Source organism: Rhinolophus ferrumequinum, chromosome 11 (assembly GCF_004115265.2).
Source record: "Rhinolophus ferrumequinum isolate MPI-CBG mRhiFer1 chromosome 11, mRhiFer1_v1.p, whole genome shotgun sequence".
In the NCBI taxonomy this organism is placed as follows: Eukaryota; Metazoa; Chordata; class Mammalia; order Chiroptera; family Rhinolophidae; genus Rhinolophus; species Rhinolophus ferrumequinum.
The window spans coordinates 46,022,906-46,036,526 of NC_046294.1; the positions used below are offsets into that span (position 1 = coordinate 46,022,906).

At 37.6% G+C, this 13,621-nt stretch overlaps 3 protein-coding genes across 3 annotated transcripts in view; all 3 read left to right on the top strand.

Moving 5' to 3' along the window:
• LOC117029708 (olfactomedin-4-like) overlaps positions 1 to 13,621 on the top strand; it is a 29,699-nt gene that overhangs the window by 2,418 nt on the left and 13,660 nt on the right. The gene's annotated exons all lie outside the window — the stretch shown is intronic.
• Positions 1,953 to 2,892, top strand: LOC117030497 (olfactory receptor 52H1-like). The gene is given in 2 exon segments (XM_033120606.1): positions 1,953 to 2,194; positions 2,196 to 2,892. Coding segments are annotated over 2 exon segments (939 nt in total).
• On the top strand, positions 11,299 to 12,365 carry LOC117030495 (olfactory receptor 52H1). Its single transcript, XM_033120605.1, has one exon. It carries the CDS (start codon positions 11,335 to 11,337, stop codon positions 12,280 to 12,282), a length of 948 nt encoding a protein of 315 aa, XP_032976496.1. The 5' UTR covers positions 11,299 to 11,334; the 3' UTR covers positions 12,283 to 12,365.

Sequence of the window (13,621 nt, forward strand, 5' to 3'; positions counted from 1 at the left end):
GGTTTGTGAAGAAATATAATGGGTTTTAATTATAATTTTTTTAAAAATTAAATTTGAGGTGCCTATGAAATATCCAAAAGATGATATCCAGGGTGCAGTTTGATATGTGTGTTTTGAAAGATCTAAGTAAGAGGTAAAGAATTGGGAGATGTCAATGTATAGCTATTAATTGGGGTCTTAGGAATTGATGATATAGATCAGGAAAAGTATGGAGAGAAGAAAACGAGGCTTCAGTTAGAGCCTTGAGGAATATCAGGATTTAAAAGACATAGAATAGAAAGAATGGGCAAAGGATGAGATTTGATGCCAGAAAGGTTAAAGTAAAACTCAAGAGTTTTGTGATAAAACATTAAGAGAATGTTTCAAGATTGAGGGTATAATCAGTAGTGTCAAAAGCTGCTGAGAAGTCAAGCAAGGACTGAAAGGTAGGACAACTGATGACCTTAGTGAAAACTGCTTCTGTGGAAAGGTGAGGACAGAAGTGAGATTAACGTGGGTTAAATGGTAAGTAGGGAATAAGAGTGAAGATAAGTAGTGTAGACAATTACATATTTAACAATGAATGAGAGAATATAATTATTTCCTCATAGTTTAGACTGTAAGATATTTGAGCACATTTTAATTATTTAAATGCTGAAGGAGCAGAATTTTTAAAAGGTTAGACATAGAATGAATGATAATGAAATGTACCTGACAAGATGGGAAAACTAGACATAAAAAATAAGTGTTTGAGTTTGGCTCCAGATATAAAAGGGATACATATCCCAATTATAACAAGAAAAAAAAGCAAAGAGGAAAGGTATTGAAACACACACACACACACACACACACACACACACACACACAGATGTGATGGCTGTCTTGCATGATTTTATATATAATGGACTCTAATTTCTCTGTGAAGTATTAAGAAAATAAAAGATTATCTGTTGAGAAAGAAAGAAGGAGTTGAAGATGGTGAATGTACTTAGAGGAGAGTGTGGAAACAAAAGTTGTAGAGGGAGATTGAACTGAACAAGATTATGTTGTTAGATGACTGAGCAGTGTCAAGGGTTAAATTCAAGGCTGATGATCATGAAATTATGGAAACACAAATATACATGTTTAAGCAGTGTTTTCCATCATGACCTAGCATACTTATTAGGTTGATTAATCTAGAAATTGAGTTTTGCCACACATACCTGGTGGAAGGTCAGTAGAGCAAGGCAAAAGCAAAGTGTTTATAAGAGAGTGATTGAAATGAAATGATGAATCATGGAATTTAACCTAGATAATGAGAAGTGCAAAGACACCTGGACACTGAATGAATAGTTATGAAAAATTCACTTCCCTGGAGAGATCAATGTAGTTGAAGAACAAATTGGTAAAAACCAAACTGTATCATTGAACAGATAGAAAATAGAATGTTGGACGTCATCAAAATGGCGCCGTGAGGTGAGCCTCTGTAAAGCTCCCCTAGAATTTATAACTAATCGAACAACAATAACTCCACAAAGGACTCCCTGCACAGCAGACAGGCAAGACAAAGAGGTCCACTACTGAATTCGCCTAATTTTCCCAATTGCGTCCCATTTTTCTTATTTCTTTCTATCTTTGCATGTGGTTAGGTTGTTTTTCTCTATGCTCACATCTATACAGCAACAACTTACCTTGACCAAGGGAAAACTCAATCATTAAAATGTGAACAGCATTTTATGCAGTTTGAAGAAGATTGCAGAGTGACTCAGTGATTAGTATCAGGAGTTTTGGGTTTGGGGAATCTTTCTTAAGGAGATGAGCAAGGTGAGCATCTTGCTCATCTTAATAGCAATGGGAGGGTCTTTCTTGGCAGACAGGAAAGAGGAGGAGAGCTGGCCCTAAGGAGAGGGTGGAGGAAGAATTACCAAGCATTTTTCTCATGTTCTCTATACACAATTTGTTTTTAGGATACAGAAGCTATTCATCAGACCTCAATGGCCATTTACAACCTGAGTAGCTCCAACACAGATGCCTTCCCACTTTTGGGCATCCTTGGACTTGAGCAGTATCACATCTGGATCAGCATCCCCTTCTGCTTTATCTATCTTGTGGCCATTGTGGGCAATAGTATGCTTCTCTACCTTATTGCAGTGGAGCACAGTCTTCATGCACCCATGTTCTTTTTCCTTTCCAAGCTGGCCATGACTGACCTCATATTATCTACCACATGTGTCCCTTACTATCCTCTGGTTTGGTCCCCAGAAAATCAGTTTTCCTGGTTGCCTTACCCAATTATTCTTTTTACACTATGGCTTTGTCCTGGATTCAGCTATACTGCTGGCCATGGCATTTGATCACTACATGGCCATCTGCTTACCCTTGAGATACACCACTATTCTGACCCCCAGGACCATTGTCAAAATTGCTGTGGGAATTTCCTTCAGAAGTTTCTGTGTTATTGCTCCATGTGTTTTCGTTGTAAATCGTCTCCCCTTTTGCGGGACACATATCATCCCTCATACATACTGTGAGCATATAGGTGTTGCTCGGCTTGCCTGTGCTGATATCGCCATCAATATATGGTATGGGTTTTGTGTTCCCATCATGACAGTCATTGTAGATGTGATCCTAATTGCTGTCTCCTACACCCTCATCCTCTGTGCTATCTTTCGCCTCCCCTCCCGAGATGCCCGAAAGAAGGCCCTTCGCATCTGTGGTTCCCTTGTCTGTGTCATCCTCATGTTCTATATACCAGCATTCTTCTTCATTCTTGCACATCGCTTTGGGCAAAATGTCCCTCATACCTTTCACATTATGTTTGCCAACCTCTATGTAATCATCCCACCGGCACTCAACTCTATTGTCTATGGAGTAAAGACCAAGCAGATTCAGGACAAAGTCATTCTTCTGCTCTTTCCTAAGGGGTCCCAGTAATTTATGCTTGAAGTCTGGGAGACAGAGACAAATTCTTAGTAAATGGTAAAGACTGACCCTGTGGCCAATGGCGCCAGAGAAAAGATGGATGAAAAAATTCCTTATTAATTAGACCCATGCTTTTGCTTTCTTTGAAATTTTAGGCAGAAGTCTACTCAGTCATTACTGTTGCAAAAAATATAAATTCTGAATCTAGGAAATAATTTTTGAAAGTTTCTGGCAACTAAAATTTTGCAATTTATATGATTACTCTAAGATACTTACAAAATTTTTACTGAAAAACAATAAAATGATCAGCATCTCTTTTTCATTATAAAGATGTTTCTAAGGAATAAGAATTTTTTTTTTTCAGATTCATACATCATAGTAGTTTGTATGCTATAGCAGAGCAAGGAATTTCTACTGTTATGACTCTGTGACATTCTGGATTTTTAGTTTGGTTACTCCAATTCATTTCTAGACAGTATCAAGTATAGGTCCTGGCATGTACTAGGTGCATAAGCAATGGTTATAAAATGAATGCATGACAAATAATCATGAAATTGTTAAATTAAAGGTGCAGGTTTTTATCTTGGACGAAGGAGGAGGACAATGATAAAACCCAAAACTCATTTTTCAATCAATCTTGAGAAAGCCAAATGAGACATGGGTGGGTAGATTCCCCTAAGAAGGAAGAAACAGAGGAAGATAAATTTCGATGGCCAATAAGATGGAAAGGCAGGTACAGACTAAGATGTAAGTTTGAAACTTGACCAGTTGGAAACATTGGTGTCACAAACTCTCTTCTTAATTTTTGTATTTCAACAGAGATATAGTTTCATTCCAAAAAGTGTATCTCTATTTATATAATTCATGACTTTTTTCAAATCCAGTATGTCTAACTTGGTCATAATGAGTCATTCAGTCACTAAATCAGTCAAAAAATGACTATTTTTTTTCTGTTTGCCAGGTACTGATGACAGTTGATGTCTGATTTCCTCCCATATTTAATATTTTCTTAAAGCCTATTACTTCTTTCTAAACAACCTTTGGATTTACTAGTCCTTAACACAACTGTCCACACACTCATCACTTTTCATCTGAATCAAAACACCAGACTTCCATATGGTCTCTCTACTTCTAGATTGCTTTTCCACCCCCATGCTACCACCCCATTCACATATCACTAGATAACTCTCAACATAGGAATCCCTTATATGTTCTTTGGACTCAAAGACTCATGTACGAGTATATATTCTTTTATTGTGTGATAACAGCCATGTATGTTGTTTCCATAATTATTGGATATATTTTGAACACCTTAAATAAAAATACTATGAAGTATAAGTAGAAGAGAAAGTAGAGGTAAAAAGAAAAACAGATAAAAGATTAAAAAAAAATAAGACAAAGCTAATACGCTTTGCACCTACCGTGAATTCTTATTCTTTTATTACACATGGGTTAAGAATTCAGCTCTAGTCTATGTGAGATTTAAGCATGATTTATTTACATAATTCACAGTGCCTATAAATTAGAAGCCAGTCAGTTCTTCAGAGAAGTAATATTATTCCTGATACGAAGAACAGAGATATCTTCAGAGAGCTCTTAGAGAAAATGTGCCAAGTAATGCAATTAATCACATTCTTATAGCATCTGTAATTTCGTGGGACTCTTCAGTCCCTTATTCCAGTATAGAACAGTAGAATACTCTAAATTTCAATTCAATAAAAGTTAAAAATTCTGTGAGGATCCAATATAATGCTAACCTCAAGTTTGGTTTAGTCAAGATTCTAGAGCATTCAGAGTACTGAGTGGAATCTAGGCAATCAGATTGTGATATATATACACAATGGAATATTATCAAGCCATGAGAAATAACAAAATCCTGCCATTTGTGATAATATGGATGAAGGGCATCAGACTAAGTGAAATAAGCCAGACACAGAGAGACAAATACTATGAGGTATCACTTATATGTGGAATCTGAGGGGAAGAAAAATGCAAACATAGAAACAAAGAGTAGAATAGTTGTTGCCGGGGGCTGGACTGGGGTGGGGGTGCATAGGGAAATGTTAGTCAAAGGGTACAAACTTTTTTTTAAGTTATACCATGAATAAGATCTAATGTACAGCATGATGACTATAGTTAATAATACTATACTGTATACTTGAAATTTGCTAAGAGAATAGACTTTAAGTGTTCTCACCACCAAAACAAAGTAACTATGTGATGTGCTAGATGTGCTAATTAACTTGATTGTCATAATGTGTATCTATATCAAATTATCATGTTGTACAATTTAAATATATACAATTTTGTTTGTTAATTATGCCTCAATAAAGTTGGGAAAAGGAAAAGTAAACACTTACAGATGAATAAATTCCAGTATATTTATTTGAAAAAAAAAATAAAAGGAAAAAAAGGAAAAGAAAAGTAGAGGGGCTAGCAAATATAAAGACACAGAGCCGAAAAAACGCTTGGTGCATTAAAGGAACAGAAAACCGATGGGGTGGGAGGTTCTAGGTAGAGGAAATGACAAAGGTGAGATTGCAGAAGATGGAAAAATATGAATCATTTTAAGGAATTTGTTTAATATTCTGAGAACAATGGGAAACCATAAGAATTTTAAGCAAGATGTCAACAAAGTCCAAATTCTATTTATATTCATAAATGTATTGTTTTTGTTATGGGGTTTATAATAGATTTGGGGGTGGTGGGGGCAAAGTCACTGGAATCAGTAGCCATTCCATATTGCCCATTCACGTATACTTCAATCCTCAGTAGGTGGGCAGCCTCTTTGACCAAGGAAAACCCAACCTTTTCAACTGCCCGAAGGAAAGGCAAAGTCAACTCTAATTAGAAACAAATCAATAAAATACATTTTCATGAGCTAAAGAGTCCTGATTCCAGGCTGTGGGAAATCTCTAAATGGGAGTTCAAATAATTGACAGGGACCAAAATGAACATGTATGAAATATTAAAACAAGCATAAGGACATTTCCACCTTAATCATTTAAAAAAAGAATAACATGATTTCCAGCTAAACACATTGTTATATAGTGGTAGTAGTTGAATTGTGGGGACTTCCATTTTTAAATAGTTGACATGTACTTCTGTGTGACAATACTCGATAGCAGGGCCAGCTGCCTGTTAAGGCATCACTCCTAGATCATGCTAATACAACCATAATATTTGCGCATAAAACAATAGTTGGTTTGTTGCTATTGTTTAAGTGGGGGTGAAAAGTGAGGAGTGTAGTTCAATTTTTAGGGTATGAATTATAAATATAGAGGGCAGGGGCACCAGAGTATGTTCCTATTTTAGTCTAGTGGAAATCATTAACAGATTCACCAGAATAGTATTTTTATTAGCCCAGGTTATGGCAACATTAAGCTTTAAGTTCTATATCATCTATGTATGAACTACATGTTCATATAAAACTCATGCAAGTTGCCTATAGCAAGTTCTTTTCCGCACAATTAATAGTCAAAGAAAGACGGATGTCTCTATAAGGGGACAGAGTACACCAAAGGTAAGAATTGGAAATTTCCGTGACTTAAACATACCTACTCTTCCTATAAAAATATTGGCCGAAGAAAACTTGACTTAAAGTACATCAAACAAAACACTGGTGTGCATTTGACTGACATTTTCAATAGTCTTGCAATGTAAGATGTAAAAAGATAGCCATTGAAAATGGAATTACCTGTATTTTGGGTCCAACCGGAAGGGAACATATTTATAGATGAGAGAGAAACAAACAAATTAGCCAAGAGAGACTGGATTTGCCATACTCAGGTAAATTGACCTGGCTGTTAGAGTAGTGGGTTAAGAGCCTCTTAGATATAACTGGAGATCTGGGCTTCCAGAAATCCTCACAGTACCAAAAGGCAGAGCTAACAGTCTTCCCATAGTAATGTATTTTATCAATTGAGATACACACACACACACACACACACACACACACACACACATACATATACATCTCTTCTAATAAAGTTATATAATATTTATAATAAACTTATAAATAAAAAGCTTATAATAAAGTTTCAATGTGTTGAGTCCCAAATAATAAAACTGTGACAACCATACAACGATCTAGATGAAGATCTAGATGAAGATAAATAAAAGTAGGGGACATAGCAAGTGCCAAGGCTCTGAGATGAGAACAAAATGAGATTTTAGCTAAGTAATGACATAATCAGAAGTACACTTTAGAAAAAGCAGTCTGTCTGTGGGGTGGAAAATGCACTGAGGGGGACAAAAATGGAAATAAGATGACCTTTCAAATGCTATTGGAATAATTTAGGTAAGAGATGATGGTAGTTGGGCAATGGAGACAGAGAAGAGAATGGGTTCAGACATATTTAAGGAGAGCAGCAATGCCATTTGGTAAAAATGACAACAAAAAAATCCATGTGCACATTGAGATGACATTTGTTAGGCTTAGGAGCATAAAAAGAGCTTGTATGAGGAGATAGTGGATGTAGATTGGGACATGATGGTTTTAGAGTGAACATTTAGCCAAAAATGTTCCAGAGGGACAGACATTCAATCCCAACAGGAACAACCTCATGTGGATCTTCAAAGAAAATAACATGCAGGATTTGTTCCATGTCTGCCCCAATAGAGACAGTCCCAACCAACTTTCTTGCTTTCCAGATTTTATGCTCATACCCACATACATACGGGTCTTCCAGGGAAAAATAAATAGCACAAAGTCCACTGTAGAGCTTATGAATGTAGATCTTGGGGCCTCACTCTGGAAGACAGTATTAGAGTATCTTGAAGTGGGGCAGATAATTATTTTAACAGGTGCACTGTGAGTTTATTCACTGTGTTAACCATCTTCACATGCACTGTCCTATTTAATTTATCAATCCTTATACAACCGTGAGAGGTAGAAACTAACTACTGTATATTACCACTTTGTAGAAAAATTGTCCCAAGTCTTTTACTGGTACGTGAGAGCATGAGCTTGAAACCTAGGTGATGTGCTAGATGCATGTACACAGCTGGCCACACACCCACAGACACTGTAGCTCTCACATGCAAATGCAAAAACAAAAATGCACCCTGAGGCGGTGTTAACTCAGGGGCATGGGCCAGGTTAATATAAGCTTCTTTATAGTCTTCCCCTGAGAGGGAGAAGAGGGGGGCAGGGTCCCTCAGGCCCTAATTATCTACCTCTTCCCCACGTTGAGCAATGGCCAGAAAAAAATAAATAAGCAGGGAATTGACCTGTCTATCAGTCCTTTCCACTTATTTTTTTGTTTGGTGCACGTGACCCTTTTGCAGATTTTCTGTGTGTTTGCCTGTACAATCTTTCTTCTCTCTATTTGGCTCTATTGAAAGACTAGGTGAGTCCCGGTTGTTTGAAGGGTTGTGGTTGGCACTCAGATTTGGAGAGAAAGAGGGAATGAGTGAAAAATTCTGGGCTCCATTTTCTAGGAGCCATGGACTGAGCACTATAACTTTATTTCCTGAGAAACTCCCAACTGTAAACCAAGATCATGGTCTCTATGACTTGTCTATATGATCCATCAAATAAACCCCAAAAGATTGGAATAGATGGAAAATAGAATAGATTATACAACTCGATTAACAATGTCATGGTAAGTGGTGTTCAGACAATTTATGTGTCAGACATGTGACAAGGACCCATAACCCTAGCCTGAAGAGTAGAGTTAAGTGTAAGGGTATGTGTGTTAATTTTTATGCATCTGTCTCTTTCTGTTCTCTTTTTCGTTCTGTGGTCTCACTGTTAGTAATAATACTGATGATATAAAATATAATAAAAAGAAGTAAAATTTATTACATGCTTATTATGTACCAGGTACTACACTAAGGTGAGATTTTGAGGAGTGTCTTACTTTGTCTTAATAATTGCAACAATTAGAGATATTAGGCCTTTTTCACAAATGAGGAACCCAAGGATTATATGTTTCGAGTAAGCTTGCCCAAGTTCACACAGCTAGTAAATTATGGAATCAAGATTGAAGTGCCTAGTTTTCTGGCTCCAGAGCACACACTCTGTGCCAATGTTTTATTAAGTTACTGTGGGCACGTGTATGCATGTGCACGCGCGCGTGTGTGTGTGTGTGTATCTTCCATAACATCATAATCACATTTAATAAAATTAATACTGATTACTTTATATCATCTAAACCTAGGTAATATTTAAATTTCCCCAATTATATATTAATTATCTTCTGTACCTGGTTTGTTTAAACAGAATCCAGTCAAAAATTGCATTTAGTTATTCATTCTGGTAAATTTATTTTAATGTAGAAAGGCATTTTACTTATCTAAGCCTCCCCTTTTTTAATGTCATTGACTTATTGAAAAGACCAGTCTGTGTTGTAGATTGCCCCACATTGTGAATTTGTCTGACTGTAGAATGACAAGCCTCAGAGTTAACTTTGTGCCCATGTGTAAATGCTTTTGGATAACTGCATGAACATCTGTTGTGTTTGAATATATGAAAATTTAATAGCTAGGAAAGACCTTTCCTCACATGTGTATGAATAAAGGATGACCTCAGTCAAGCTAGAAGAGCTGCGATTCAGAGTACATGGTTTCAGGGTGCTGATGCCATATATTATTGGAGTATGTGAGCAGCACAGAAAAGGGGTTTCAACATGAAGTCTGAATAACCTAATCAGATCTGTGCTGTAGGTGAGTTCTAGGCCCCCAGTGGTTAAGACAGCAGAGACAAAAGGACTAAACTGGAAAGCACAGCTACTCAGCAAATGGGGCTGGACTGTGGTCCACTCTTTGAACTTTGAACTCTGGACGGTGTTTCCAAAACCTAGAACATACGAATTATGGAGACATTGTAGAGGAGGGTTTGAGTTGCTACAAGAAAAATGCTTTTACTTATAGATAAGGGAAGGTCAGAAAGAAAAGAAGAGAACATCCTGTTTTTCATTTGGCAAAATCAGACTGGAGAAAATAAGCGCTGGTCTGGAAGATGAAAGGTATGGTGAGCTGGGCCTAAGAATGAGATAAAAAGTGGGTGTAGAGATAAGGTTGAATGTGAGTTATGGCCTTGTCAGGTTTGAAATCTGCAGTGTATGGCCATCACAAACTTCCTCTTAGTTCTGATCTTGGGAGTCCCTGGCATTGCTGTATGGTTGGTTATCTGTAGATTAAAAAAAGTTTTCTATGTGAACACATTACTGGAGAAGGAAGAAGTATGGGAACCTACCTAGTCTTTAAAAAAAGCAATTCCCAAAGTAAAGCTTTTGGTAGTTTACAAAGCAAATAGCAGTATCAAAATACAACATCTAATCATAGAATATTTTGTTTATGTTTTCCTTGGTGTGTGTGCATATGTGTGTATATGTGTGTGTGTGTGTGTGTGAGAGAGAGAGAGAGAGAGAGAGAGAGAGAGAGAGAGAGAGAGAGAGAGAGAGAGAGAGAGAGAGAGAGAGAGAAGAGAGGGAAAGAAAGAAGAGAGAAGAGAGGGAGAGAGAGAGGAAGAGGGAGTTTGTGTAAGATTATATGAGGATAAACATATGATGGTAAAATGTATGAGAGGATGTACATATAGATAAGAGAGAGTAGTATGTTTGAGATTGTAAATTTAAGTGTGTGTTTCTGAGAGTGTATGTGCCCTGGGGGTCTATTGTCTATTTAATAGAATATATGTTCACTAGGAAACAATCCTTTTTTTGGACGAAATCTTGACTAATAGTGACATTAAGTCCAAAGTATTAGGATATTATAGAGCTGTATAGTGATAGGGTTCAGGAAAATGATTTTTTTGGAGGAGCACGGGCTCCTGAGCCTCAGCTATAGGGAGATTTTCTAACTTAAAATTCAGTTAACATGTTATCCAGCATAGTGTAGGAATTCGGCTAGTGTTTGTTAAGCTGACCTAGGTTTTTGGATGGCAAATAAAGGGTTGTTGACTTCATGAATCTAAGAGCCACAGTCACCAGGTAGATTCGAAAGGAACGTGCAATTGCCCTGGGGCAGAGATTGATATTCCACAATGCTATAACAAGCAGATCTTAACCAATAATGCCCATAAAGTCATATAAATTATAATACACCAACCCATGGAGAAATATATTCTGTAATTTGTTAACTTATCTTAGGGGTATACTGCATAATGAAAAGAGTGATTGTATCCAGTCTGGAAGGCTTCCTGGGAAAAGTTGTTAAAATCAGCAGAAGTGATCAGAAGAAAGAAAATATTCTCTTTATGTAGAATGACTGCACATCCCAATATATACATCTGAGACAATCCTAGTTTATGCATGGTACTTGCCATTCTTATAATACCAACCTTTTTTCACTTCAAAATTTCCTACGTTGGATGATAAATTATGTGGTCATCTTATCTTTAGGAGTCAATAATAATGAGTGGTTGGAAGTGAGTGACTCAAGTGAACCTAACTCTCCTTTATCACTCTCTGTCCTCAGGACCTGAGACTTGTGGCATCCTGGTCTGCCATGGTCATTTTCAACCTGAGCGCTTACAACCCAGGACCCTTCACTCTAGTGGGAATCCCAGGCCTGGAAAAATCCCATGTGTGGATTGGGATTCCCTTCTTTATCATCTATATTGTGGCTGTGGTGGGAAACTGCATCCTTCTCTACCTTATCATAGTGGAGCGTAGCCTTCACGCACCCATGTTCTTCTTTCTCTCCATGCTGGCCACAACTGACCTCATCCTGTCCACAGCCGGTGTTCCTAAAACACTGAGTATCTTTTGGCTTGGGGCTCGAGAAATCACATTTCCAGGGTGCCTCACCCAAATGTTCTTCCTCCACTATAGCTTTGTCCTGGATTCAGCCATCCTGCTGGCCATGGCATTTGATCGCTATGTGGCCATCTGTTCTCCCTTGAGATACACTACTATTTTGACCCCCAAGACCATCATCAAGATTGTTGTAGGCATCTCCTTTAGAAGCTTCTGCATTATTCTGCCAGATGTATTTTTGCTCACACGCCTGCCTTTCTGCAGGACACGCATCATACCCCACACGTACTGTGAACATATAGGTGTTGCCCGGCTCGCCTGTGCTGACATCTCCATCAACATCTGGTATGGCTTTTGTGTTCCTATCATGACGGTCATCTCAGATGTGATTCTCATTGCAGTGTCTTACACTCTCATTCTCTGTACTGTTTTCCACCTCCCCTCCCGCGATGCCCGCCAGAAGGCGCTTGGCACCTGTGGTTCCCATGTCTGTGTCATCCTCATGTTTTATACACCTGCCTTTTTCTCCATCCTTGCCCATCGCTTTGGACACAATGTCTCCCGCACTTTCCACATCATGTTTGCCAACCTCTATATAGTTATCCCACCTGCACTCAACCCCATTGTCTATGGAGTGAAGACCAAGCAGATCAGAGATAAGGTCATACTTTTGTTTTCTACCAAGGGTACAGAATGATGTTCCACTGTGCAATGGAAAAACTAGGATAAGTTTATAGTGTATATTAATGTAGCAAAACTGAAAAAAACAAATTCTATTTAAAGTAATAACTGCCTCCAGGTGCTTTTGTGTACCAGGAAAATGGCATGATCTATATGAAAGAGATGGTTCTATGTATAAAAAGTTCCTTGATGACCTGTTTGCTTGTGGAATATAAAGTTCTACAGGATATGATCAGGTGAAAGGAGGTGAAACAGAAAGCTGAGTTCCTCTAAATAGGAAAAGCAATAACAATTTAGAAATTAAGAATTACAGCTATAGAGAAAGTAAAAGGTGTTAAGTGAGACAGACACTGCATAAGAGAGAATAAAAGTGAAAATATCAGTAAGAAATTTCTCATTTAGTAGATGGGTTTAAGACATTGTAATAATGTTTGATTGTAATTATTGTCCACGTTATGCTTCATTATAATTCCCTTTAAATGTCCATCCACCTTCCACACAAAACACTTTCAGTACAAGTCTGTTATAAGCAACAGATTCTATCAGCAGTGCTGTAATAGGAATGAGAGAAGTTGTATATTTATCAATGCCAGCGGTGTTGGTACCTGTGCTACAAGAGGAGCAGCTTCTAGGCTCTAAGACACAATGAGGAGGTGAGCTGCATTGATAGAACCCAGGAGGACATGATCTCTGAAAATAGTTGGAGATATAGAGAAAGGGCTGGACTTCTCATCATACATAGATGAAACCTTAATTTACTTAATTTGGAGACTTAAGTTAAAAATTTACCCCATTGTCCAGAGGACTAGTGGAGCTCTTATCTACAGAGTATATTTCCTTGATTGTAAGAGAGAATCAATTAGAAGACACATTCCTGCAGTGAGGAGGGCGGTGCAGTGAGACGGGGGATAAAATCACACATCCATGGTAATGTGCATCCAAATATCATAAGCATTGAGAAAATATTGCATGTTCCGATCAAAGAAACATCTAAAGTTCTTTCAATACATTTTTTTGAAAATTATCCTTTCATTTTGAAAGTATTTTTTAGTATATATTATGTTCCAAATATCTATCCAAAGTATTCAGGAAATGAAGATTAATAATGTGAGAGGCTCTGGCCTGCTTCCATGGAGTTTATATTCTAGGGAGAGTGACAAATAAGAAGCAAGAACACAAATACATTTATTGCTTTCAAATTGTAATATAACCAATAGAAAAATGAAGCTGAAGAACGTGATGGACTAAAACTGGAAGAGGACAATGACAGAGAGGATAGGGAACACAAAGATCCTGGGCTGGAAACAGCGTGGCATGAACTGAGAGCAGAAAGAGGCTGGTGTGGCTGGAGCAGA

Excerpts from the sequence above, each read along its gene's own strand:
- LOC117030495 (XM_033120605.1), top strand. The coding sequence starts at position 11,335 with ATGGTCATTTTCAACCTGAGCGCTTACAACCCAGGACCCTTCACTCTA.